The 27,322-nt window shown below is 45.2% G+C and overlaps 1 protein-coding gene and 1 long non-coding RNA gene across 2 annotated transcripts in view; one reads left to right on the forward strand and one right to left on the reverse strand.

Moving 5' to 3' along the window:
• The window catches only part of LOC307188081, a 49,266-nt gene that overhangs the window by 15,427 nt on the left and 6,517 nt on the right, over window positions 1–27,322 (forward strand). The gene's annotated exons all lie outside the window — the stretch shown is intronic.
• On the reverse strand, window positions 11,890–27,277 carry CHRNA1 (cholinergic receptor nicotinic alpha 1 subunit; the record flags this gene model as incomplete). Its single annotated transcript, XM_079923740.1, has 9 exons — window positions 26,896–27,277; window positions 21,274–21,419; window positions 21,126–21,170; window positions 19,957–20,066; window positions 17,121–17,316; window positions 16,388–16,625; window positions 13,731–13,954; window positions 12,329–12,568; window positions 11,890–12,021 (listed from the first exon to the last, which is right to left on the reverse strand). The coding sequence occupies exons 1-9, from the start codon at window positions 26,936–26,938 to the stop codon at window positions 11,890–11,892; spliced, it is 1,374 nt and encodes a 457-aa protein (XP_079779866.1). The 5' UTR covers window positions 26,939–27,277.

Here is a 27,322-nt window from a genome sequence, read left to right on the forward strand (position 1 = left end):
ATTGGTTGTTAAATCTTAATGCTTCAGTCAAGAGGTAGCAGGGGGGCTTCCCTGGTGGCGCAGTGGTTGAGAGTCCGCCTGCCGATGCAGGGGACACGGGTTCATGCCCCAGTCCAGGAAGATCCCACATGCCACGGAGTGGCTGGGCCCGTGAGCCATGGCCGCTGAGCCTGCGCGTCCGGAGCCTGTGCTCCGCAACGGGAGAGGCCACAACAGTGAGAGGCCCGCGTACCGCTAAAAAAAAAAAAGAGGTAGCAGGTGTGGTGAGGAGCATGGACTCAGGCATCTTAGGTTCAAATTACAGCTCAGCTTCTTCTAGCTGTGTGTTCTTGAGTAAGATTCCTGTCCTTTCCGTGTCTCAGTTTCTTATTCAGTAACATGGGATGATGCGGATGCTGATATGAATCTTCCCACATAGGGTTTATTCTTTATAAAATGTGCAGAACAGTGTCTGACATACAGTAAATACTATTAGTGATTATAAAATAGAATAATTATATTGACTGAGATGTAGTCAAAGTGTACGTTGTTCATTAAAAGCCAAACAAAGCTTTAAAAAATGTAACGGAGATGGAGTGATGAAAATGTTCTGGAATTATATAGTGATTGTTGCATAGCCTTGTACACTAAAAACCACTGAATTGTGTACTTTCAAATAGTGAATTTTATGGTATGCGAATTATATCTCAATTACAAAAATGTAATGGAGAAAAATTCAATTCAACAAATAGTTATGGACACATAATAGATGCTCAACCTTACCTGGGCTCGGTGGAGGATATAAAGCACTTTAAGACATAATCTTTGCTCTGGAGGGTATTGTTTAAGGAGCATCTGCAGTGTCATCGGCACCTTCCCCAGCGTTCTGGAGGACGTCACTCTCCACGTTTCTTACACCGAGACTCAGAAGGGTTATGCGGCTTGCCCAAGGTCCCATAGGAAACATGGGTAGCAGGAGCCCAGCTGCTTTCTTCAGGTAGGGACAGTCTTGTTGAAGACAGATGATTTACATCTATAGAGTAACTAGTGAAGCAAACATCACAGGAGGTCATCAGGCCCAATATGTGGGATAAGGAGAATCAAAAGGAGCAGCCAGTGGTAGGGAAGGTTTTCTGGAGGCAAAGGCCTTTAGAGGGGTCTTTATAAAAGGGGGAGATCTGTGCATGTGAGTCACAGTGGGAGTAGGCATCCTAGATGTGTAAGAAGTGCTCCCTGACCTGCTTTTCCTAGAATTATGCATATTCTCAGGTTGAAAGCCTCTTATAGTGATCATGTTAACAAACACGACATATGAGACATTCGGCTGACACAGCTGAAGCCATAGGCATTTGTCTGGACCAATGACACCAAGGTAGGATGTCAATGAGAAAACAGGAGGATCTAAACACAATTTAATTTGCTTGACTCACCACCCATTTGCTTCTTTCGTCATTTATTCAGTACTTTTTATTTTTTATTTTTGAGCGCCTACCTGACTAATATCTGAGAATATAAACAGAAATAAAATGCAATCTTTGCTTTTCGGGAAGATTCCAAGCTAGGAGTTGACATCAGATAGGTATACAAGAAAATAAAGTGATAAGTGATATATAGCAAAGGGCTATAGAAAGGTGAATGGAAACACAGACTTAGAAACACTACGTTCAGTTGATGTTCAAAAAATAAAGATTGTTGAAGAGGTTTATTTTTCTGGCTAAAACGTATACTCTTGCAAAGTACCTTAACAGGGCCTTTCCCAGCTGATAGAAGGACAAGAAAGGCTTGGGGAAGAGGTACCCAGGGCTAGAGAGAGACAGGAGACCCCTCCTCACTCTGCTCCTATGAGCTCCCTGGCTGGTGGGTGGGCCACTTGCCCCAAAGTGGTTTTAAATCTAAAGTGGGACAATTTCTCTGCTCTACCTTTCCGAGTGACTTCCTGAGGGAAGATATGTTGGGGCCTGGTTGGAGGAGGGAGCCAGGCCCCTTAAGGATAGGATTCATCTTCCCCAAGAGGAAAGCAGTCTCTCTATCTGGGCCTCACTTTCACCCAACCCTCACTCAAGGGACTATTTTCAAGGATAAGAAAGGAGCAGTTGGTGATTTTAAAAAACAATACTTTTTATTGTGGTAAAATACACATAGCATAAAATTAATCACTTTAAGCATCTTTTAGTATACAATTCAGCAGCATCAGTATGTTCACAAGGTTGTCCAACCATCACCACTCTCTATTTCCAGAACATTTTCATCATCCCAAACTGAAATTCTGTACCCCATTAAGCAATACCCTGCCCCTCCCCCAGCCCCTGGTAACCATATTCTACTTTCTGTCTCTATGAATTTGACTACTCTAGGTATCTCATTTAAGGGCCGTCATATAAAACTTGTCCTTTTGCATCTGGCTTATTTCACTTAGCATAATGTTTTCAAGGTTTATCTCCGTTGTAGCATGTGTCAGAATTTCATACCTTTTTAAGGCTGAACACTATTCCGTTGCATATGTGCATCACATTTTGTTTATCCATGCATCCACTGACGGACACTTGGCTTGTTTCCACCTTTTGACCATCGTGGATAACACTGCTCTGAACATTGGCGTACAAGTATCTGTTCGAGTTCCTGCTTTAAATTCCTTTGGGTTTATACCGTCAAGTCAAATTGCTGGATCATATGGTAATTCTGATTTGCTTTTTGGGGGACCACCAAACTGTTTACCATAGTGGCTGCACCATTTTACATTCTCGATACCAATGCACAAGGGTTTCAATTTCTTCACATCCTTATCAATAGCAACTGCAGAAGAATGTGGAAAGGATCCTGAACCTGAGTTGAAAGAAGTCAAGTACCGTTTCTGGCTTTTCCTTTTTCCTCCCTTCCCTTCCCAGCTCTGCTTTTTAATAAAATATTTACAGGGGAATAATTTTAGATTTACAGAAAATTGACAAGGATAGTAGTCTTAGTCTGTTTGGGCTGCTATAACAGAATACCATAGACTGGGTGAACAACAGAAATTTATTTCTCACAGTTCTGGAGGCTGGAAGTCCCAGATCAGGGTGCCAGCATGGTTGGGTTCTGGTGAGGATCCTTTTTAGAGTTGCTGACTACAGACTTATCGCTGTGTCCTCACCTGGTGGAAAGGGCCAGTAAGCTGCGTCTTGAACGAGGGCCTCTTAATCTCGTTCATGGGAGCTCCGCCCTCATGACTAAGTACCTCCCAAAGGCCTGACTCCCTAATACCACCATTTTGGGCATTAGAATATCAGCTTCCCTGGTGGTGCAGTGGTTGAGAGTCTGCCTACTGATACATGGGATACGGGTTCGTGCCCCGGTCCGGGAGGATCCCACCTGCTGCGGAGCAGCTGGGCCCGTGAGCCATGGCCACTGAGCCTGCGCGTCTGGAGCCTGTACTCTGCAATGGGAGAGGCCGCAACAGTGAGAGGCCCGTGTACTGAAAAAAAAAAAATGCAGTATAGTATTATTAACTATAGTCACCATGCTGTACATTGCATCCCTGACTTATTTATTTTATAGCTGGAAGTTTGTATCTTTTGTCTCCCTTCACCCATTTTGTCCCCCTCCCCTCCAGTCCTCACCTCTGGCAACCACCAATCTGTTCTCTGAATCTATGAGCTTGGTTTTGGGTTTTTATTATAAATTATTATTATTATTTTTAAGATTCCATATATAAATGAAATCATTCAATATTTGTCTTTCTCTGTCTGACTGATTTCACTTAGCAGAATGCCCTCAAGGGCCATCCACATTATCTCAAATGGCAAGATTTCGTTCCTTTTTATGGCTGAATAATATTCTTCTGTGTGTGTGATATTTTCTTTTCTTTTTTTTTTTTAAAGATGTTGGGGGTAGGAGTTTATTAATTAATTTATTTATTTTTGCTGTGTTGGGTCTTCATTTCTGTGAGAGGGCTTTCTCTAGTTGTGCCAAGCGGGGGCCACTTTTCATCACGGTGCGCGGGCCTCTCACTATCCCGGCCTCTTTTGTTGCGGAGCACAGGCTCCAGACACGCAGGCTCAGTAGTTGTGGCTCACGGGCCTAGTTGCTCCGTGACATGTGGGATCCTCCCAGACCAGGGCTCGAACCCGTGTCCCCTGCATTAGCAGGCAGACTCTCAACCACTGTGCCACCAGGGAAGCCCCTGTGTGATATTTTCTTTATTCATTCAACCATTGATGGATATGTAGGTTGTTTCCATATCTTGGCTATTGTAAATAATGCTGCAGTGAATGTTGGGGTGCATATATCTTTTTGAGTTAGTGTTTTTGATTTATTTGCATAAATTCTGAAAGTGGAACTGCTGGATCATAGGTTAGTTCTATTTTTAATTTTTTGAGGATCCCCCATACTGTTTTCCATAGTGACTGTGTCAATTTACATTCCCACCAGCAGTACATGAGGGGCCCCTTTTTTCCTCATTCTCTCTAGCACTTGTTATTTCTTCTCTTTTTTTCTTTAATTGAAGTATAGTTGATGTACAATATGGTGTTAGTTTCAGGTGTACAGTAAAGTGATTCAGTTATATATATATGTATGTGTGTGTATATATATATATAAATATATATATATTTTAGATTCTTTTCCATTATAGGTTACTACAAGATACTGAATATAGTTCCCTGTGCTATACAGTAAATCTTTTTACTGTTTATTTTATTTATCTATTTTATATATAGTAGTTTGTATCTGTTAATCCCATACTCTCAATTTATCCCTCTCCCTCCCCTTTCCCCTTTGGTAACCATAAGTTTGTTTTCTATGCCTGTGAGTCCGTTTCTGTTTTGTAAATAAATTCATTTGTATCATTTTTTAGCTTCCACATAGAAGTGATATTACATGATATTTGTCTTTCTCTGTCTGGCTTACTTCTCTCAGTATGATAATCTCTAGGTCCATCCAGATTGCTGCAAATGGCAATATTTCATTCTTTTTTATGGCTGAGTAATATTCTATTATATATATACCACATCTTCTTTATCCATTCATCTGTTGATGGACACAGGTTGCTTCCATGTTTTGACTATTGTAAATAGTGCTGCTGTGAACATTGGGGTACATGTATCTTTTTGAATTATAGTTTTTTCTGGATATATGCCCAAGAGTGGGATTGCTTAATCATATGGCAACTCTATTTTTAGTTTTTAAAATAACTGTTCTCCATAGTGGCTGCACCAATTTACATTCCCACCAACAGTGTAGGAGGGTGCCCCTTTCTCCACCTTCTCTCTAATACTTGTTATTTCTTGTCTTTTTGACGATAGCCATTCTGACAGGTGTGAGGTGATACCTCATTGTGGTTTTGATTCGCATTTCCCTGATGATTAGTGATTGAGCATCTTTTCCTGTTGACCGTCAGTATGGCTTCTTTGGAAAAATGTCTATTCAGGTCCTCTGCCCATTTTAAAATCAGATTGTTTTTTGCTATTGAGTTATATGAGCTCTTTATATTTTGGGGATATTACCCCCTTTTCAGACACACGATTTGCACATGTTTTGTCCAATTCAGTGGGCGGCCTTTTCATTTTGTTGATGGTTTCCATTGCTGTGCAGCAGCTCAGCAGCGTTTTATTTGCTGAGACCCTTCTGACACTCTCCTCCCTGAGCCTCAGTTTTCTCACGTGTCCAATGCGAACAATGATAACAGCAACCTCTACCCACAGGGTACGGTGAGGACTGAGTGGATAGAAGAAGTGAGACTGTTTTGTGGGCTGTAAAGCTTCATGCCCACGAAAAGGATTATCATTGAAGCCTGCAGCCTCCCTCCTTTCACCAACGGGCCTCCCTGCCCTGCATCAGGTCTTGTGCCTCTTGCTGACTGAGCTGCCAAAGGCCGTCAGAAGGAGGCTCTGCCACCAGGCCTGCCCTGGCCAGAGGAGTCCTGGCGCTCCTGGCCCCGTAGGTGGCACTGACCTGATTTAGGGCTCTGGCCTCTGGCAGGGCCTCTTCCCAGTGCTTCCTGTGTGTTTATAAAGCTCCTCCAGGTGCTGGCATCTTGACACTTTGGGGGTGGAGAGAGACTGGAGGTTACAGGCTCAGCTCTCTCCCTGGGCATTTGAGATGACCACTGGGCTATCCTCCGGCCACAGAGGGAGGAGGAAACCATGAGTTGGCTCAGCTGCCTTTTTTTTTTTTTTTTTTTTTTGCGGTACGCGGGCCTCTCACCGTTGTGGCCTCTCCCATTGCGGAGCACAGGCTCCGGACGCGCAGGCTCAGCGGCCATGGCTCACGGGCCCAGCCGCTCCGCGGCATGTGGGATCCTCCCGGACCGGGGCACGAACCTGTGTCCCCTGCATCGGCAGGCGGACTCTCAACCACTGCACCACCAGGGAAGCCCTCAGCTGCTTTTTCATTCTCTCCAGGTTGGGGTCGGGGAGGGGTGGTGGGCTGAGGGTGCAGGGGTGATATTCTGAGTCTGGTTTGAGAGATTGCAGGAGCTGAGCTCAGCATGCTTTCTCCACTCCTGGCTCCCTCTGGGGCTTCTTGGAAGGATCTCTTGTTTGCTCATGTCCACTCTCTCCCACATGGCTTCTTGGTTAGTGCTTGTAGTGGGTTGAACAGGGGTCCCAAAAGGTCCTAACCTCTGCTATCTGTGAATGTGACATTCTTTAGAAATAGGGTCTTTGTAGATGTAACTGAGTTGAGGATCTTGTGATCAGATCATCTTTTAGGCCCACCCTAAATCCTGTGACAGGTGTTTTTATGAGACATAAAAGGAGGCAACACAGGCAGAGGGGAAGGTTATTGAAGACAGACACAGAGATTGTAGTTATGCTGCCACAACCCGCAGAACGACACAGGTTGCGGCAGCCACTACAAGCTAGGAGTGAGGCGTGGAGGCCATTCCCCCTCAGAGCCTCCAGAGGGAACCAGCCTGTCAACACCTTGATTTTGGACTTCTGGCCTTGTCTTAGCCCCGGCTGTCCTAACAAGGCACAACAGACTGGGTGGCTTAAACAACAGAAATTAATTTTATCACGGTTCTGGAGACTAGAAGTCTGAGCTCAGGGTGCCGGCATGGTTGGGTTCTGGTGAGGGCCTTCCTCCTGGCTTGCCAACTACTGCCTTTACACTGTGGCCTCACACGGCAGAGAGAATGACAGACAGCAAGCGCTCTGGTGTCTCTCCTTAAAAGGGCACTAATCCCATTATGAGGGCCCCATTTTCATGACCTCATCTAAACCTGAACTCCCCAAAGTCCCATCTTCAAATATCATCACACTGGGGGTTAGGGCTTCGACATGTGAATTTGCGGGAGGGACACACAATTCAGTCCATAGCAGGCCTCCAGAACTGTAAGAGAATAACTTTGTGTTGTTTCAGGCCACCCAGTTTGTGGCATTTTGTTATGGCAGCCTTAGGAAACTGAGACACTGGTCCTCCCCACTTCCCTAGGCACCCTCCTCAGTGAGACCACCAGTCCAAAAGAAGACTTACAGCGAGGCCAAGGCAGGTAGCATGCCTGGGGAAAGCTGAGGGTGTGGATGAATGGTGTGACAGCGGCCTGGACTCTCTGGGTCCAGACTCAGTGCCCCCAGGAGAACTGGCACTGGGCAGCTGGGGGCTGTCACGGGTGCCCCTCGTCTTCGGCTACATCACGGAGGAGGGGGACCTGGCACTGCACCTGGTGGTGATTCATCAGCAGGAGCCCTTCCTGGATCTCCTCCTAGGCTTGTGGCCTGGGCCTGCACCCGGCCCTCCTGGATCTCCTCCTAGGCTCGTGGCCTGGGCCTGCAAGATGAGCTGGGCCACACAGCCCTGCACCTGGCAGCCGTCCTGGGGAGGCATCCAGGATGCAGAAGTCATATGTGGCAGTCACCAGGTTGCACAAGGTGGGGCCACACCTGCTCTGCCACATCGCAGCTCCAGTGCCCACCTGGTGCGCAGAGGAGCTGCCCACGCCTGCCTCAGTCAGGGCCTGACCACACCCCAGCACCAAATGCCTCAGTTGCCTTGTACCTGGAACCTACTTAGAGAAGCGGAGAGTGAGGAGGGTTAGAAACTGCAGCTCTGGTCTGAAAACTCTGAGGGCCACGCCCCACTCCACACTCCGTTATCCCTGAAGATGCAGAGATGGTCCAGCTGCTCCCAGGAGGTTGAGCTGACCTCAATAAACCAGAACCCACGTGAGGCCGGAGCTCCCTGCCCTCGGCAGTGGAGACCCAAGCAGCTGACTGGTGGGAGATTCTCCGGAGGGCAGGCTTGGGCCCTGCCGCCCCCAGGTTCGCGTGTGCACCCCCCAGGGCAGCCCTTCTCCTGCCCACCCCATCCTCGCCTGGCTCTTCTGAGCATGGAACATCTGAGTCTGAGGAAAGGATGACAAGCCTAGCTTCTGCAGCAGCAGTAGTGACAGCCCCTGCGGGGGTGCGGGCGTGAGTCGAAAGGATAGATTGGATGGTCCAGCAGCGGGGTCAGGGTACGCTGGCGGGTGGGAACGGGGAGAAGAGATATCAGGCAGAGCACTGAGACCGACCGTGGGCTGGAGCAATTGGAGAACTCAGGCAGCAGAGTGCAAGTGTCCTCACGGAGCAGTCAGCACAGACCTGGACAGGGGTGGTGGGAAGGACTTGGACAGTAGTGGTTGAGAATTAAAGCAACGGCAGAGGTAGAACTCAGGCAGAAGTGGAGACCATGGGTCACAGTGATTGGCAGCTAGAGAGAGTGACAGGTGATTTGGGGGAGCAAGAGATGAAGCACTCAGGTGAAGGAGAGAGACTGCAGTGGCTTTGGTCGCTGAAGAACTGGAGCAGGGCTAGGACTCGAGCAGTAGCAGTGGGAGAAATGACTTTGAAAATGGTGGGTTGAAAGCTAGGAGCAAGGGAACTCAGGCTTCAAAGCAAGACCCAACTGTTGGAGTGTGAGGAGAGACCTCGGGCAGCGAGGAAAGAGGCAGCCGCCTGCGCTCCTCTGCCTCGCGCCCGTCCCCCCAGGGTGAACACGATGGCATCGTGGTCCACAGTGATGGGAGCAAAACCAAATACCTCCCACCTCAGCCTCGAAACGTCTCCCCATGTGATTTGTTTGATTGTTAATACAATTTCCAATTTGATAAAACCCCAGTTCTGACAACCAGAAAAGAAAAAAAAATAACTTAGGGATTCGAGCTCTGAATAATTTCTGCTTCCATTTTTCGGTCTATAATCCCCATCCCCCAGGAAAACTTACCCGTCTTGTTCCAGTTTGAGGATGCTCCTTATTTCCCAAGAAGTCACCCCTTTACCCAGACACATTCATCAATAAAGCCACATGGGGCAGGACAGGGCTGGGCGCTCACCTCTAGCGGGGGGAGACAGATCCCAGCCTCCCCTCCCATTTCATCAGGAGATCAGCCCTTAATGAAGGGAAGAGATTCCAAAGGTGAAAGTCCTTGACCTGGTGACAGATTGATGCAACAGGTATTTAGGGGCTGGTGGAGCTTCACACTGTGACATCGTTGTACCCACTCAGGGCCACCCTGCTGGCTTCCCGGACAGGTGGTGAGCAGGGAACATGTTGGAGGGCCTCACTTTTAGGGGAGAAATGGGCTATTTGATGTAAAGAAAACAGCATGAGGGCAGGAGTTGAGACCTGGCTTGTCACTAACTAGCTCTGTGACCTGAGGGAGGTCACGTCTCTGAGCCTCAGTTTCCTTGTCCTTAGAATGGACAACATGATTTTTAAGTTCCTCCTCTGAATAGTGAGTCCTGGGGGACTGTGATACGTTAGGCAAGCAGCAGACTTAGGTGCTGAATCTCTCTCCCTCTCTCTTTTTTGGCTAATTGAAGTAAAATATACAGAATGTGAAACTGGCCATCTTTTTTCATTTTTATTTTATTTTGAATTATGGTTAAATACACATAAAATTTACTATCTTAACCATGTTTAACCGTTCAGTCAGTGGCGTTAAGTACAGTCACAGTGTTGTACAACCATCAGAACTGTCCATTTCCGGAACTTCTTCATCATCTCAGGCTGAAGCGCTACCCATTAAGCAATAACTCTCCCCTTCCCCAGAGCTTGGTAGCCTCTATTCTATTTTCTGTCTAATGAATTTGGCTACTCTAGGTACCTTCTGTAAGTGGAGTCACACAATATTTGTCCTTTTGTATCTGGCTTATTTACTGAGCATAATGTTTTCCAGGGTGATCTGTATTGTAGCATTTATCAAAATTTCATTCCTCTTTAAGGTTGAATAATTCATTATAAATGTATGTATATGTATGTGTGTGTGTGTGTGTGTGTGTGTATATATATATATATATATATATATATATACACACACACACACACCACGTTTTGTTTATCTATTGATGGACATTTGGGTGGTTTCCACCATTCGGCTATTGTGAATAATCCTGCAGTGAACTTTGGTGTCCAAGTATCTGTTCAAGTCCCTGCTTTCAGTTCTTTTGGGTGTATACCTAGGAGTGGAATTGGTGGATCATATGACAATTCTACGTTCAGCGCTTTTTTTTTAACATCTTTGTTGGAGTATAGTCGCTTTACAATATTGTGTTAGTTGCTGCTGTATAACAAAGTGAATCAGCTATATGCACACGTATATCCCCATATCCCCTCCCTCTTGCGCCTCCCTCCCATCTACGTTTTGCTTTTTGAGGAATTGCCAAACCTTTTTCCCTTTAGTTTACTCTTAAATGAAGGCACTCAGTCCTGCCACGGGTGTGTGATGGGGAGTCCCATGAAGATGCAGATCGAACCCACCTGCATTCAGACGGGCTGCCTGGCACTGCCATTCCCCGTTCTCCCTGGTACTGATGTGGATCGGATGTGTTCTGGGGATCTGATGGTCATTACTGAGCCCAGGGCTGCACATATTCTAGTTCTGGGGTGAACTGCCTTGTGGCTTATAGGTTGCTGTGGAGAAAGGAAATAATTTTCTCTCCTTGTCCAGAATTGCAGAAATGATGATGATATGTGCACACATTTCGGATTTCATTTATAGAACTAGAACCCCAAACAGGAGTGGGGTAAGGACTGGGGGAAAAGGCAGGCGGTTTAATTGGGAAGGCAGAAAGATGGCTGACACTAGGACTGAACCTCTCAGAAACACTGACCAGAGTCGCAGAATGGCCCAGATGGAGCCAGAGTTGATCCAAAGAGCAAGCGAGCAGATGAACTGGCCCAGCCCAGAGCTGCTTTGAACCTACAAGGTCTAGGTTCAAATGTCAGTTCTCCTTGTTATTTTGGGCCGTGAACTTAACCTCCCTCAAGTTCAGTTTCCACATTTGTAAAACAGGGACAGTCATGAGAGTTCTGAGGATAAATAAAAACATGCCTGCGAGCCCCTTCCCACAGTGCCTGGGCCCACGCTCAATACAGGTTAGGACCTCTTTTCCCTCAAACCCCGAGCATCAAGCTCAGGTGCTGTATTAGACTGGGAAGACCTCCCCTCACCTCCAAGTTCTAGAAACCTACTTTAAAGCATGAGTTTTTGAGGCCGTTTGCATTGTGGTGACCACTCTAGAATTTTCCTATTGTCTTTCTACTGCTTGCTTTCTCTCCAAGTCAAATGTTTCATCTTTTTGGGACTGGTAGATGGGGCTTTTGTAGAAGGTACAAAACTGACTTTTAAGCAAAGGATAGACTCTGCGTAAAATTTAAAAATTTCAAAAACTAACAGAAAAGCTCAGTTATCCTGGGCAAAATTCTTCTGGACACTGTTGGAAATGAACGCTTCATGTAGCAATCCAGATTCATTTACTGCAAAGGGTTCATTCTCCCGGCAGCCACAGCAGGAGTGAAGGGAGAAGCAATGTGAAGACACTTTGAGGCCATAACCTTATGTAAACAGAAACTTTTGTCACGAATAATAAATACAGAAAATTAAATGTTTGATAAGTGAGCATGTATCCAAGTAGACGAATTTCCCTGGCGCTGAGGTTCAGCTCAGCTTTCTGCTCATCCTTGCTGATTTAATTCAATGAGCCGACCTGCAAACACAGCCAGCGTTCCGATGATGCAGACGAGCATGAAGACTCCGAGGAGAATGTGGTCCATCACCATTGCAACGTACTTCCATTCCTCGGCCGCCTGGGAGAGAGGAATATGTTAGAATTTCCGTAAGACGATCATGGACTCACGATGTTCGTGCTATCCATCATCTAGGGGCCCTTCAGTCTGTTGATCATCCCTCCACTGGCATTATGATCTTTATTTTTTAAATAGGTTATTCACAATATGATGACTTGCTAAGATGGCCTAGGGGATCACTGGGCACATCTTACATCAGTAGCTGCCCCTTGAACGCCAACCTTCCCATCAAGCCAAACCCATCCCTATGTGCTCGAGCATTTGACCATTTAAACAAGAGGTGCAGATCTCAAGCCACAGAGCTTACGTTATTGGACTCCTGGTCTGACTTCATGGTCTCTGCGATGTATTTGATGCCCTCAATGGCACTTTTCACCTCGGGGTGTTTGATCAGGGGAGAGTGGAAACCCATGGGTGGAGGTCCCGGCTTCCCAGAAATGTCAGAAATATCAATGTCTTCTGTAAAAATTTTTTTGTCTTGTTTTTCTCTGGATGGTCTTTTCATCGTGGAGAAGAACATGATATTTGGGATAGTGTCGATAAAAACCTATAACAGAATAAAATAAAGTCCACGTATGGGAATTATTGTCAGCAGGGCAAGCATCAAACTCTGATTTTGCATAAGCAATGTGACCTTAGGCGAATTACTCAGCTTCTCTGGGCCTCAGCCTCTTTGTCCCTAAAACAAAAGGACTCTACTAGATTTTCTCAAAGCTTGCTCATCTGTATCCTGTGACCCGTCAAATTACTAAGGCTAACAGAGATGATTCTGTAATGCCAGCAGCTTGCCACTGGAGGGAGCCTGTGTGCAGCTACTGACTCAAGAAACCAATGAAGCTTAAACTTCCAGACCCCCTGTAGGCACCCACTTCTTTCAAGGCCTGTGTCCTCATGATCAAAAGGTTAAAGAAAGGGCCCCTCCCGTTAAAAAAATATATATATAAGCTTCCTGCCCCACAAAACAGCTAGACTGTTTTCTTCTGTTTCGTGTTCCTGAAGAAATGCAACATAGGTATTGCCAGGAGTCACTTGGCCTTTAGAGAAGCAGGGACTGTCTCTCCTCCCAAAAGAATACATTGCAAGCGGTAGTTTCTCTGTCAATTCATAACAAATCTTTTGCATTGTGCACAAAAGACTGGATGTTAGTGTCTCTGTGAAGATGTATAAAAGAACCAACATATTGGAAATGTTAACACATTTTAAAATTCAGTAATGTAAATATTGGAGACCAAGTTCCTCACTAAAACTTTTTGACAATCTCTCATCAAGCCCCCTCCCTACCCCCACTCCCAATTTCTAGCCCTTATTCTAGTCTCAGCAGATGATTCTACCAGCAAAAAAATAAGCAGTCTGTTCACAAACTGGAAGACATAAAAACAGACATCTCAAGATTTCACAGCATTTGAATAAAAGGATAGTGATTTATTCATCTTCTCTAATCAGAGATTCTTGAAGGCTGAGTTTGGAATGGGCTTTGTTAATTCTGGTTTTCTTATCTCCCTGGGCCGGTTGCTTGAGTTATTTATACCCAGCAAGAAGCCAAAGAAAGTTCCTTCCCCAAAACCCCTACAGCCCAGAAAGGACTTTCCGTTCCTAAGTGCCCACAAGGGTTACCTAGGAGGCCACTGGCCACACAGAAGAGTAGACCTGCGGATGCCTTGAGGGAGGGGCAGCCCTGGGCAAAGTGTGCCGGGGCCTTGCTCGCTCACCTTCCGCACCCACTCGGGCATGACGTGGGTGCTGGGGGAGCGGTGGTGTGTGTTGATGACGATGACGGTGATGATGATGGATGCGATGACAAACACCATGGTGAACAGCATGTACTTCCCAATCAAGGGCACCGCACTGGAGGTGGAAGGGATCAGCTCCACAATGACCAGAAGGAACACGGTTAAGGACAGCAGGACAGAGATGCTCAGAGTCATCTTCTCTCCTGGACAAAAGAGGAAACAAACACAACCCACCTGTTATGGGCTAAATTGTTCTTCCACCCAAATTTATGTGTTGAAACACTAAGCCCCAGCATCTCAGGGACTGTTTTGGAGATAGGCCTTTAACGATGTAATTCAATTAAAATGAGGTCTTAGCGTGGGCCCTCATCCAATATGACTGGTGTCCTTATCAGAAAAGGAGATTAAGACACAGACACACACAGAGGAAAGGCCATGTGAGGACCCAGGCTGAAGACAGCCATCTGCAAGCCCAGGAGAGAGGCCTCAGAGGAAACCAACCCTGCTGACTCCTTGATCTTGGACTTCCAGCCTCCAGCACTGTGGGAAAATAAATCTCTGTTGCTTAAGCCACCAGTCTGTGGTCCTTGGTGAAGGCAGCCCTAGCAAACGAGCACACCACCAAAACCCAAGGGTGAGAGGACTGTGACTGGCATGTTCTCAAGGTCTCGTTGTGGGGAACTTTTTCTGCAGAATCTCCTGTGAGACCTTGGCACCTTAACTGTGCTGGTGATGGCAGGTGGCAGGCATTTCCATTAGAGGCTGCCAAGCAGGGGATGCTACTTCACCTCTTGCCCAGCATTCCGTTTCTTGGCGGAACTCAGGGAACGCAGAGAGGTTCTGGGTGGTAATCGAGACCCCAGATGGCAGTTTTTCCGTCCGCAGCAGAATGTCTTAAACCTCACAAAACTGAACTGCAGTCTGGCCTACTTGTTACCCAGCAGATGATGGGCAGCCCAGAAGTACGTGTATCTTTTTCTCATTGTGGGAGCAAAAAAAAAGCTGCAAGACCCAAGCCGAGAAGGACAACATCCATGACTTCACACCACTCGCTTTCTCATCTTCATCGAAGGGGATGATTTGGGGTTTTTTTCTTGTTTTGACTTTTTTTGTTTTTCATACTAAGGGATGAGGGATTCCCCTTCTCCTGAATCTTTTCTCCAGGCCCTACACTTTCAGGGTGAACAATTCCCGGATGGTGTCCTGGTTGGACAAGGAAACAAGAAAGCCAGGGGCTGGATGGCACTGGAATATTTTTGTGGGGATTAACCAGCTCAGATGCAGTAGAGAGCCCTTGGGAGGGACTTTCCTTGGGCTGGTCTTGGTGTTTGTGTCCTGGGAAACCCCTCGTGTGGTCCTGCTTTCCAGTGTGGAGCTTTTCCCATTCTGGATGTGTCCAGATGCTAGGAATATGCACAGGACCCAGAGAGGATGCAAACAAGAAATTGTCCGTTTCTGGTGGGTAGGAAAGTCTTCAAAGGTAAAAAAGAAAACAGAACTATAAATATCCAATATTGATCAAGGTCCATCCAATTTCTTGATGAATGATAATAACGATAGCTAACAGTTATCAAGCAGTCTCACTGTTCTAAATGCTTTTCAAGCATAAATCATTTAATATTTATAGAAACTCTGATTAGTTTCCATATGGCCCTGCCTAGAGTGTTCTATCTTCACTTTAAGAAGCTTCATTTGATTGGAAAGGTGAAAAGATATTTGTTTGTGATGATTTGTTTAAGAATGAGTACAATCCCTAGAACATATGTTCTGTGGGGAACATTCTGCCTTGTTCTCTACCTTATCCCTGTCTTGTAACAGTTGTTTAAACGGTACATGTTGAGTGAGTGAATGTGTACGTTTTTTTTTTTCTTGTTGGAGAGTTGGATTTAGACTTTTGTGGGGGTTTTTTTTTTTTTGGCCTTTTGATAAAATTGTTATCTGTCCTAAGTTTGAGGACCACCTTACCATCTTTCTTTTTTCCCTGCTTGTCTGCCGTAAATCATTTAAGAGCAGTGACGTGCTTGCAGGCATATGTGTTCCCTTTCCCCCTTTTCTGTAGATTGTTGGTGTCTGGTGAAATTATGTCACAGATGTGATTACTCAGTAGGAGGTAAGTAAGTCGTCCAGGCTGATATGGGAGAAAGAATTGCCACTTGGGAAGTATGGGGTTGTGTGTAAAGTTACTGCCATCTGGAGAATAGATACACAAAAGCTATTTTCAAGGGGCAAAGCCGTGGGCAAAGGAGGCAAGACCTGAGCAGTCACGTACAGCAAGTGACTTCATGGGGTATGAGGCACCGGTAGTGCCTGTGATACACGCCTTACCCAGCACACTTCGGGGCACACAGCAGGTATTCAGCAAATAGATGCCGGTGGTTATTCACTTAACCGGACTGAGCTGTGTATGCGCATCTTCGGAGTCCCGTTCAGCTCTCTGCCTGCCCTGTAGTCGGCCCCAGCTGGAATGTCACCACTGCACATGGCCAGTCAGTACACGCATCCTCCCAGGGACGATGGTTTGGGTCTGTCTGCCTGTATTTGTTTATTAGCCGTGGTTATTTCTGGCTTCCCCCAAGATAGTAGCCCGAGATCCATCAGGGTCAGCAGCTGCTGCCACGGCAGGCAACTGCACCCACCTGAGTCCGTGGGCAGGTAGAACACCAGGCCGGTTAAGAAGGAGAAGAGCAGGCAGGGAATGATGACGTTGACGATGAAGTAGAGGGGCAGGCGCTGCATGACAAAGTGGTAGGTGATGTCCAGGTAGGGGGTGGAGGGGCAGCAGGCGTAGAACACCCAGTGCTTCCAGCCCCGGGACTCCTTGATCACCCATTCCCCACTCTCCATGAAGTTGCTTAGGTCTGGCTGGTCGCTTTCCTGAGAAGATGGAATGAAACTTTGAATTCCCAGCCTCATCACCCTGAGGAGGGGGAGGGTTTCCTAATCAGCTGTGACAAGGCAACCGATCCCAGCACTGTCACATACCCAGGAGGGACCCTGGGTCACCTTCGCTTTGGGGTCTTAGGTTCCTTTCCTGTAAAATAAGGGGGTTTGGACTATTGGGATTCTCCATGTTGACTATACATTCAAGTCACTTGGGAGCTTTAAAATATATTGGTGCCCTAGCTCCACCCCAGTCTGATTAAATAAGAATTCTTGGGCCTGAGCCTGGGCATAGAGAATTATTTAAGCCCCAGGTGGTTCTCTTATGCAGTGCATCAAGAACCTTCCCAACCAATTGAGAACCATCAAACTAGACAATCCCCAAAGTTCGAATGGGTGCTGAGAGCCTATGATAATGGAGGGGCAGAGTTGGAGACCTGAATCACGCTTTTCCTGCATCCAACCTCCTCACAGTAGGTCACCACCCACCGGGTTGATGGCCACCACGGATCCGTCATAGGTCCAGGTGCCCAGCTTCATGCTGCAGTTCTGTTCGTCAAAGGGAAAGTGGGTGACGATGATCTCACAGTAGCTTTTAAAGATGGCGGGAGGTGTCCACGTGATGTGGCCAGTGTAGTCCAGGAGCACTTTGGTGAACTTGACGATGGCAAAGTCACCATCTGCACTACAATTGGGATAAAAGAGGAACAGGGATCCAAGTGACAGATGAGCCTTCAATTCTGCTTGGGGATGCTAACGGGAGACAGTTGTTAATTATTCAGGTGCTAATTATAGAAGCTCTCTTTTGCACTGCATCGCTTTTTATCTGTGGCAATGTTTTTCAAATTTGTCTGATAATAAAGATCACTGGGGTGCTTGTTTAAAATATAGATTCCTGAATCTAAAAAATAATACAAGTGAATCTTTACAGAACAAAAACAGACTCCCAGATACAGAAAACAAACTTATGGTTACCAAAGGGGAGAAGGAGGGAGAGGGACAAATTAGGAGTATGGGATTAACGGATACAAACTACTATACTTAAAATAGATAAGCAACAGGGATTTACTGTGTAGCACAGGGAACTATATTCAATATCTTGTAATAACCTATAATGGAATATAAGCTGCAAAAAATCTGAATCACTATGCTCTATACCTACAACTAACACAATATTATAAATCAACTACACTTCAATAAAAAATAAAGTAAAACAAAATAAAGATTCCTGAGCACCATCTGAGTGCTGAATCAGGATATCTAGGGATGAACCCGAGAATCTACAGTTTTAAAGGAATAACAGGTGACATGGATTCACTGCGTCCCAGATTCTTCTTCCCAGTCCTCAGTAGTATTTGTGATGTTAATCTCCATGTATCCCTTCTCTGATATACTTTGAAAGTTAATTGAGAAAAAACCCAGGAATTTTAAAGAAAAACACGTCTAGTGGCTCATTACAGTGACAAGCACGTTAAAGAAGGGGTCTGTTACCTTTAAAGAACTATTTAGACCGCAGTGGGGTGGGGTCACAAACTCAGATGCCTCCAGGGCCAGGCAGGCAAGGAAGGAGGGAGGGTTGAGCCTGGCATGGGGAGAGACCCTCTCTCCCCTGAGGAAGGCACCACTCAGCTCTGCCGTGGTGTCTGCGTGGGAGCGAAGGCTCCATGTTGCCTGATATTGGATTCTTCCTTGGAAGCTGGGAATCAAGACTTTTAATCCAAGGTCGCCTTTTTTTTTTTTTTTTTTTTTTTGCGGTACGTGGGCCTCTCACTGTTGGGGCCTCTCCCTTTGCAGAGCACAGGCTCCGGACGCGCAGGCTCAGCGGCCATGGCTCACGGGCCCAGCCGCTCCGCGGCATGTGGGATCTTCCCGGACCGGGGCACGAACCCGTGTCCCCTGCATCAGCAGGTGGACTCTCAACCACTGCACCACCGGGGAAGCCCCAAAGTTGCCATATTTTTGAAAGTTGGATTTTTCTAGAGAAGTTAAAAATTCAGATTTTAATGTATTTCCCAATTTTCAAATGTTGGCAATAATTTCTCATTAAAAAAGGCAACATGGTAGATACTAAAAAAATAACAAACTATTTCTGCAGGTCTTGTTCAGTGGGTGGTCTGCTCATTCCAGAACAGCCTGTGCCCCAGGGCCTTGGCAGAGAGCAGGACGGTATAATAGGTGCTGAAAAGTGGGCGGGGTCTACCTTGCTGGGCTTTCAGGGACATGCGGTATATATTGTGCCTCACTTCATAAATCAAGAGATTTTCTTCTCATTAATTTTTCCTTGGGACTGAGAAGAGACTCTATCCAGAAAACTATGCAGTTTGAGACCCTCCCAGCAGAGCAGAGGGAAAGGGTGGTCTATGTCTCTCCTTCGAAGCAGGTGAAACAGGATTCTTTCCCCCATGAGGGTCTTTCTGAGTGAGCTTATCAAAAGGACCTGAGGATTTTAATTGCTTCCCTCAGATTCTAAGTGAAAGAGAAACTTAACTCTGAGAGATAGACACTCTGTCCTATGAGCATACTTGTCCAAAAGTTTACACAAATGATTATGTACTTTGACTCAAGTTTGAATCCCAGGTCGGATTGGAAAATATGTAATAAAATATCAAAGTTGGGGAGGGTCGTCTTAAAAGGTATCATTTCTGCTCACTAGCCCTGGCCACCTTGCCTGGTGAGTCTGCTAGAACGCACAGCCTGCTCGCTCCAGACACGTGCTATAGAATGTCAGACCACAAATCCTCTAGGCCAGTGTTGAATGCTCCTGCCTGGGAAGGATGCTCTTTGCAATGAACATTCCCTGACAAATGAAGGGCGTATGATAATGAACGTGTCATTAAATTGGAGTGTCTTGAATCACATTATAATTTCACAACATGCAGTCTGTCACAGAGCCCAGTGGATGGGCTACATAGGCATCCCAGGCCATCAGCAGCACGCGGCATCTTGGGATGCTGTGAGGATGTGATGAATAACAACCCCAGGAGGTTCAGACCTATTGGTCGGAAGGACATTTAATTCCAAGGAACTCAATTATATGATGTTTGGGTTCCTTGGATAGTTGCCATATACCCTACAGGAGCTCTCAGGGATTAAATGTCCCCCACCCTGCAGCCCTGTTTCAATTTGGCTCTGATAATTGTTTCTATTCATAACACGAGACACCATATGGCACCCCTAGCATGTCAACTTGGCTCTTGGTTTTTAAGGGTTATTTAATGTGAACAGTGGTGAGACGCATGCCAAGAGTGGCAGCCCTTCCGTTAGGGCACTTGGGCTCCACCTGCCCCCGTAATGTCCGCCTTCTAATCCTGTCTGTTTTGCTTACTTGTTATAAAGAACTAGGTCCGGGCGCCAGATCTTTTCCGATGGAATGTGAATTTTTTTCACGCCACCATAGTCGTCTGGGTTCCATTTTAAGTTGTAATCCACCCATTGCTAGAAATGAAGACATTTAGTCGATTAAAAAACTAAAAATATTTTTAAAATCTAGGCTTATCAAGAGCTCTGATGAGCATGGTAATTCAGGTATGGACAGAAATTGTGTTCCAGTAAGAAGGTTTTGATTCAGAATTCAGTTTTCCCCTTAGTAACAAGTAAGAGCCAACACAGGGCACTGAGTACATGCAGGCACTGTTGTAAGCATTTTACCCATATTCATCATTTAGTCCTCACAATGTTCCCATGAGGTAGGAGTGATTATTGACCCCATTTTACAGGTGAGAAAACAAAGGTAGCCCCAAGTAACGCCACCAAGTGGTAGCAGATCTACCAGGTACACTCCCACCTTAGGAAAAGAGAATGACCCTATTGGGAATGTTTTCCTCAAGCAGGCAACATCATGTTTTTAAAAAGTATTATATTTTCTTCTACATTATGAAAGTAACATATACCCAATGCAGCAAATTTGGATAACACAGTGTTGAATTGTCTCCCCCAAATTAATATGAAGTTCTAAACCCCCAAGAATGTGACCTTATTTGGAGTTAGGGTCTTTACAGAGGTAATTAAGTTAAAGTGAAGTCATTAAGTTGGGCCCTAATCCAATATGACTGGTGTCCTTATAAGATAGGGACATTTGAAGACAGATACATATTCAGGAATAAAGTCATGTGAACATGAAGACAACGAATTCTGAGCAAAGGAGAGAGGCCTGGAGCAGGTTCTCCCTCACAAACTTCAGAAGGAACCAATTCTGCCAACACCTTAATTTTGGACTTCTGACCTCAAAAACTGTGAGACAATAAGTTTCTGTTGTTTAAGCTGTCCAGGTTGTGACTTTGTTCCAGGAGTCCTAGCAAATTAATACACACAGAAAAAGCACAAAGTACAATAAAAAATAAACACCAAAACATGATCCACAGCCCCACTACCCCAAAATATCTACTTTTAACATTTTGGTACATATCCCTGTTACCTAAATTGATTCCCTCTGGGCCCATGTTAAATTTCAGGGTGAATAAAAGCAACATGAATGCAATTATCTAGCTGAGTTACCTGTTTCAGACGAACATTGGTTGTCACGATCTGATTTACTTCATCCTGCAAAAAAGATAAGGCCCCATCTTTAGGAGGACAAGAGGGGAGCCAGGGGAGGATGGTCCGGGGTGGGAGGTGTGGAGAGCCTGGAGGTCTCTTGTCTCACCACATTGATGAGCTGTATCAGCTGCAGGCCCACCGTCACCTCCACGGCCTTGCGGTGGTCTTCCACGGGCCGTACTACGCTGTTGTAGTTTTCAAATAGCTTTGCCACCAGGCGGGTCTCATGTTCGGAACCCAGGACGAGGCCAGCTGAGACAGCAAACAACACACTCACTGTCAGTGTCTGCTCCCACCCTCTACACACAGTAACTGAGGTGTGGCCAACTCATGGAAGGCACGCAGGCCCCCTTGTTGAAGGGCTCCCTGATGCAGCTATTATTGCCTTGAATTCCTTTCCAAGTGCAGCTGCCAATGTGGTCCCTTCCCAGTGGGGCATGCCAGATTATCATGCACCTGTACTTTGGACAGATGACATTCCAGCATCTGTCTGCATCAAGTTTGCTAGGAACACGTACACACAAGAAGAAAGGTCCACACAAAGTCGGTCTTGGTATTTCAGAATCTGGTCATGATGCAATGAAATCTCAGATTGGCTGGCCTCAGAGCTCATGATGCTATGAACAGCCCAAAATTGATGCTGATTCACACCCACTAAGATGTTATTCCATAATTAACAAAATTAAAATTGACAAATATTGGTGAGGTTACAGAGAAACTGGAATCCTCATATGTTGCTGGTGAGAGGTAAATGGTGTAGCCACTGTGGAAAGCAGTTTGGTGGTTTCTCACACAAGTTATACACAGAGCTACCATATGACCTAGCAATGCCATTCCTGGGCATATCCACAAACGAACTGGTCATGCAAAGATTTGTACATGGGGTGGGGGGTGTATAAATTAGGAGGTTGGGATTAACGTATACACACTACTATATATAAAATAGATAACCAACAAGGACCTACTGGGCATTACACTCAATATTCTCTAAAGGAAAAGAATCCGTAAAGGAATATACATACATATATATATGACTGAATCACTGTGCTGTACACTTGAAACTAACACAGTATTGTAAATCAACTATACTTCAATTTAAAAAAGAAAAAATACAAACAAAAAACCCCCAAAGCAAACAAAAAATCTGTACATGAATATTCATAGCAATATTTACAATAGCGATATGGTAGAAACAACCCACATGTCCATCAATGGATAAATGGATAAACAAATTGTGGTATATCTATGCAGTAGAATATTATTCAGCCATGAAAAGGGATGAAGTTCTGATACATGCTACAGCATGAATGACTCCTGAAAACATTATGCTAAGGGATAGAAGTCAGACAAAAAACGGCACGTATTGTATGATTTCATGTATATGAAATATTCAGAATAGGTCAATCCGTAGAACAGAGAGTAGGTTAGTGGTTACTAGGGACTGGGGGGACTGGGGACTGGGAGTGACTGCTAATGGGCCCAGGGTTTCCTTCTAGGGTGATGAAAAAGTTCTGGAATTAGTGGTGATGCTTGCGTAACATTGTGAACGTACCTAGTGCCACTGGACTGTGTACTTTAAAATGGAAATTTTATGTAATGTGTATTTTACCATGGTAAATCTTACATACTTATGTATTTTTCCATAATTTGAAAAATAAAAAAAGTAATCACTGCTGATGGGCCCATGTCCCAATTAAGTTGCTAAGAGTGAAAACCACATGTTCTGCTGACCTGGGTTTGGGGCTCCTATTTGGAGCATGAATGATTCCAAGGAATCTTTACTACGTTTTCCTTCGGGATGGAGGGCAGTATCATCCAGTATTCTCAGAGCCCACAGGCTTTGTGTGTCCAGCGTGATGTGCTCCTTACCAGCAGGCAGGCAGGCAGACATTCTCGCCTGAGATTCCGAGAAGTGGGCTGACTTGTCTGAGGTCATGCGGCTAGGGCAGAGCTGAAGTTAGAGCCGGTCATTCTGTGCCGTGCTCCTGTACTCCCTTTTAATGTTATGAATATGCTGGAAACTGTACAGCTACATGTGCCATTATTCCTATGAGAAAATGTGTTCCAAATTCCAACAAGTTCCTTATGAAGGATCTCTGTAACTCAAGCCTGCTGTGGTCTGGAGGTTGCCTGTTCAGGGCTGGGAGAGGAAGTAGACACACAATCCGTTTGTCCGGATTCGTGTAACCAGATCTCCCCTTTCCGCAGGTTGTTGCTGAAACTACACTTTTTCCCTGGGCCAAGGCAACTTTAAAAATGAAACAAGTGAGATGCTTTCCCTTTTTTCCCAGTTGTGTTAACCGATCACCGCTAAGGCAGGTGATTGGTTGTGTTTTTTTTCTCCTTCGATCCTAAGTTTGGAAGTGTTTGCCAACAAAATAATTATTAAGTAAAAAGTAATTCTGTTTTCTATCTTTATTGATCAACAAAAATAATAACGAACACACCCAACTTGTTTTGTGCCAGACTTTCTTCTGTGTGCTTTATATGTACTAAGTCTGTCAATCCTCATAACTGGGTGTGGTATGTACTATAATTGTCCTCACTTTACAGATGAGGAAATTGAGGCCCAGATTTCATAAATGGTGGAGCCAGGATTGACACCCAGAGCCCATGCTCTCAACCACTATTTCTCATCTATAGAACTTTATATCAGTTTGAAACAACCAATGTTATGGAATGAATTGAAACATGTTCATGCTCCCGAAAGTATGTGTTTTAATTAACCTGTAGAGCTTTATTAAAGGTCCTGTATTTGTATTACCTTATTGAATCCTTATAAAAATCCTATGAGGTCAGTCTTTACTCCTACTTCACAGATGGGAAAACTGAGGTCTGGAGAGCTGAGTCATGTATTCATGGCTCCCAGCTAGTTAGAGGTGGGATTATAAGTGGAGGCCGTCTGACGAGAGGGCCTGTGCTCTTCACCACCTCCCTAAAGGCCAATGTATCATGTCCATTCGGATTTTTGAAGGTTTCAGTATAGCTCAGATATCTTTATTATGACCTTCCTGGACTCTATATACTGAATGCCTTACCTAGCCTACCTCTTCATTTCTAGTTTCCCAAATTTTCTGAACCTAAAAGGGTCTGTGCAGAGCTTTCATGTGGCATCTCGCCCAAACTACCTGCATTTGAGGACCCTTAGAGCAGCATGTTGTCCAAAGACCCAGGTTTTGCAGGTGCCCCACTGAGCCCCTGGGATGCAGCTGTCCTCTGTCCTCCACACCTTGTCTATCTTGGGGCCCACCTAGCCCACTGTGGGAGCAGTGGGGGACTGGGGTGGATCACTGAGTGCCTTGGCCACTGGGTTTGAGGTTATCGCTTTGGTGTTACCTTGGGCTGCTTATTTTTAAGTGACCGTTTATTCCAGTTTGACAGGAAGAACATACTAGAAAGCAACAGAGAGAGCAGATGCTCAGCGTTCTGTGACAGGAAAACTATGCAGGCCAACCCTAAGTTCTGCTAGGGAGTAGGGACCACTGGGGAGCCAGGCACGCTGGGGGTTCCAGGGATACTCACTTCTTCCTCTGCACCCTCGCCAAGGCCAAGGGACCTTGTGCCTTTCGTAATGAACTTCTAAGGAATTTCCAAGGAGGTCTCCATTTCTTAGACCATATTCGTTGGTATTCTTTTCTTTTTTCCTCCCCAAAGCAGGGTAGAGTGATAGAAAACTTATAGGACCTGAACTCAGAATTCTAGGATTCTGTTCCCAACTCCAGTATGGTCTGGAGAATTGGACCATCTCTTCACGGATTCAATAAATCACAGTAAATACTTTCTTTAAAAGGCAGGATGTAAATTAACAAACACAGACAAACACATACGTAATGTCAGAGTCTCCCTTTTCAGCCAAATCATGCTGGTCATCCCTATTCAGATGGTGGTAACGTTAATTCATTCACATATTCGTTGAACATTTGCTGTGTGCAAAGCATTGTTTGAGTAGCTTTGAGGTTTTCCAACATGAATCTGATACAGATCCTGTCTTCCTTCCTTCATGGACATTGATATTTTCCATTTACATAAATAACTGTAAACAAGCTGGAAAGTAATATGCCATAAGAAAGGTGGTAATGAAGTGCTTGGGATTCCTGAGCTGGGGGAGAGGAAAGGTTATAATGAACGTGCTATAAAAATAGAACAGAGATCATTATGTGTTACGCTAACACGGGAAAAAGTGTCCCTCACTTTTGCCCCCAAAGGACTGAATCTAAGTAGGGGAACCCAGCCACAATTTTAAAGTGTTCTTTTGTCCCATACTAGTCCAATCTGTATTTTTATGTGGGGAACACCTTGGTGGGTTGGACAAAAGGAATTCTGTCCTGTTAATAGTCACCTTGGGTAATTCTTATCTCAACTTGGTGCTGTGTTTCTTGCTACCTTTTCAATTTCAGGCTGTGTTTTCTGACCATGCACATAAAAAAATGGAGTCTGATCACATTCCAAAGTTTGTACATGAAGTGACTTTGGGAAGGTCAGTTCATGTCTTTTAGCCTCAGTTTCCCTATAATATAAATTTGAAGATGTTGGATTGCCTCGTCTTGCTCTAAATTTCTGTTAACTATCTGTGTGAATTGACACCAGCAAACTCTAGGTTTGATCTAAATACACATCACATACTTCAAAAAAGAGCTAAACTTGCATTTTTGGAGATCTTTGGTGTCCTGAAAGATCTCTGAAGGATTTTTATATACAAACATATCACTTAAGAATTTCCATTGAGTGTAGTGTTTGCAAACACACACACACACCCCACCACCACCATTACCACCAAGCCAGCTTTGGTTGGATCGAGTCCAAATCCCAGAGGATATAGTTTATCAGAGTTTAGGCTATTTGTTCAACTCTGCTATTGAAAACCATTTATAATACAGCTCTTCACCTCTCTTGCCCAGAAGACCTGTGTTTGTCAGAGCAGTATTAGAGAAGAGAAATCACAGAATGTCAGTCGCCTTGTTTCTCAGTTGAGATGATATCACCAGTAAACTTTTATATGAAGCAGTCAGCAAACGTCTATTTCCCTCGACCGGAAGTTTGGGATTCAGGATAGCTTTTCAGCTGCTGCGTTGTGACACATTCCAGAATTGAACGCAGGTCAAGGGCTGTGCAAGGTTTTATGGTTTCAATTCAAACCCAAACCTACATATAGTAGTGTCCTTTTAAAAAAAAAAAGTAGGCCGTCATGCATTCATATGAATTTTTTTTTAGCTTCAGAAGTTAAAAAAATTACAAAATATTTCATCTCTCATGGAGAGAGTTTAGTTACAGTTATGAAAAGGTTTCTCCCTCCAGCACATGGAGCTGTCAATCTATCCTCTTCATTTTCAGAATTCTCCTAGAGCCATAAAAAGACTTGTTAACCATACTGCTTGTGATTATAAGTCACTCTTCTATGTTCCTATATTTGTTCAGCTACGATAGCAGCTCCGGGATGGTAGAAGAGGTGCTGAATCAGATCATACGGATTTACTAAGATGCAGGCACTGAAGGAAAGAGAGATTGCATGTCTACTCTGTAGCTTTTGACCAGGCAGCTCCTATTTTAATTGGATAACCCAACTAAAACTCTTTATCCACAAACCCAATCAAGCCAACATCGGTGAGAAACGGACAGAGCAGCCTGGGGCTGGTGAAGTCCTGCCATTCTGTGTTCCCATCAGAGAAGCAAGACTCTGGTTCGGGGGCGTCTAGTGCTTTAGCCTCAAAGGAGCAGCCCTGGCACTTACCTGAGCAGAGGCCAAGGAACAGCAGCAGTGGCCGGGGCTCCATGGGCTGGTGGTGGGGTGTTCGCCTGGGCCGCTCTCTGGCTGGACACTCAGCTGCTGGAGAGTTTGGCAAGTGAGTGAGCTGAACCAAGCTATTGTTTACACCACCTGTTTGTGGCAGTGACAGCTGGGCTGCCCGGAGCCCTGGAGCCCGGGGCTGAGGTCCTTACGTTATTGCAGGGCGGACACTTTACACAACTGCTGGAACTTTGACAAGTTGAGGGTGAACTGCACTGTGTTTTCAATGCACCATGAGTCAGGTCTTCATAAAAAAAAAAAAAAAAAAACACGTTAGAGTAGGGAATGAATTATTTTGCCCGGTGAGCAACTCCCTCCCTTTTGTATAAACCAGAACCTCATCCGTGTGGATTGATTTGATCAGGGTCAC

Source organism: Stenella coeruleoalba (genome assembly GCF_951394435.1).
Source record: "Stenella coeruleoalba genome assembly, chromosome: 6".
Lineage (NCBI taxonomy): Eukaryota > Metazoa > Chordata > Mammalia > Artiodactyla > Delphinidae > Stenella > Stenella coeruleoalba.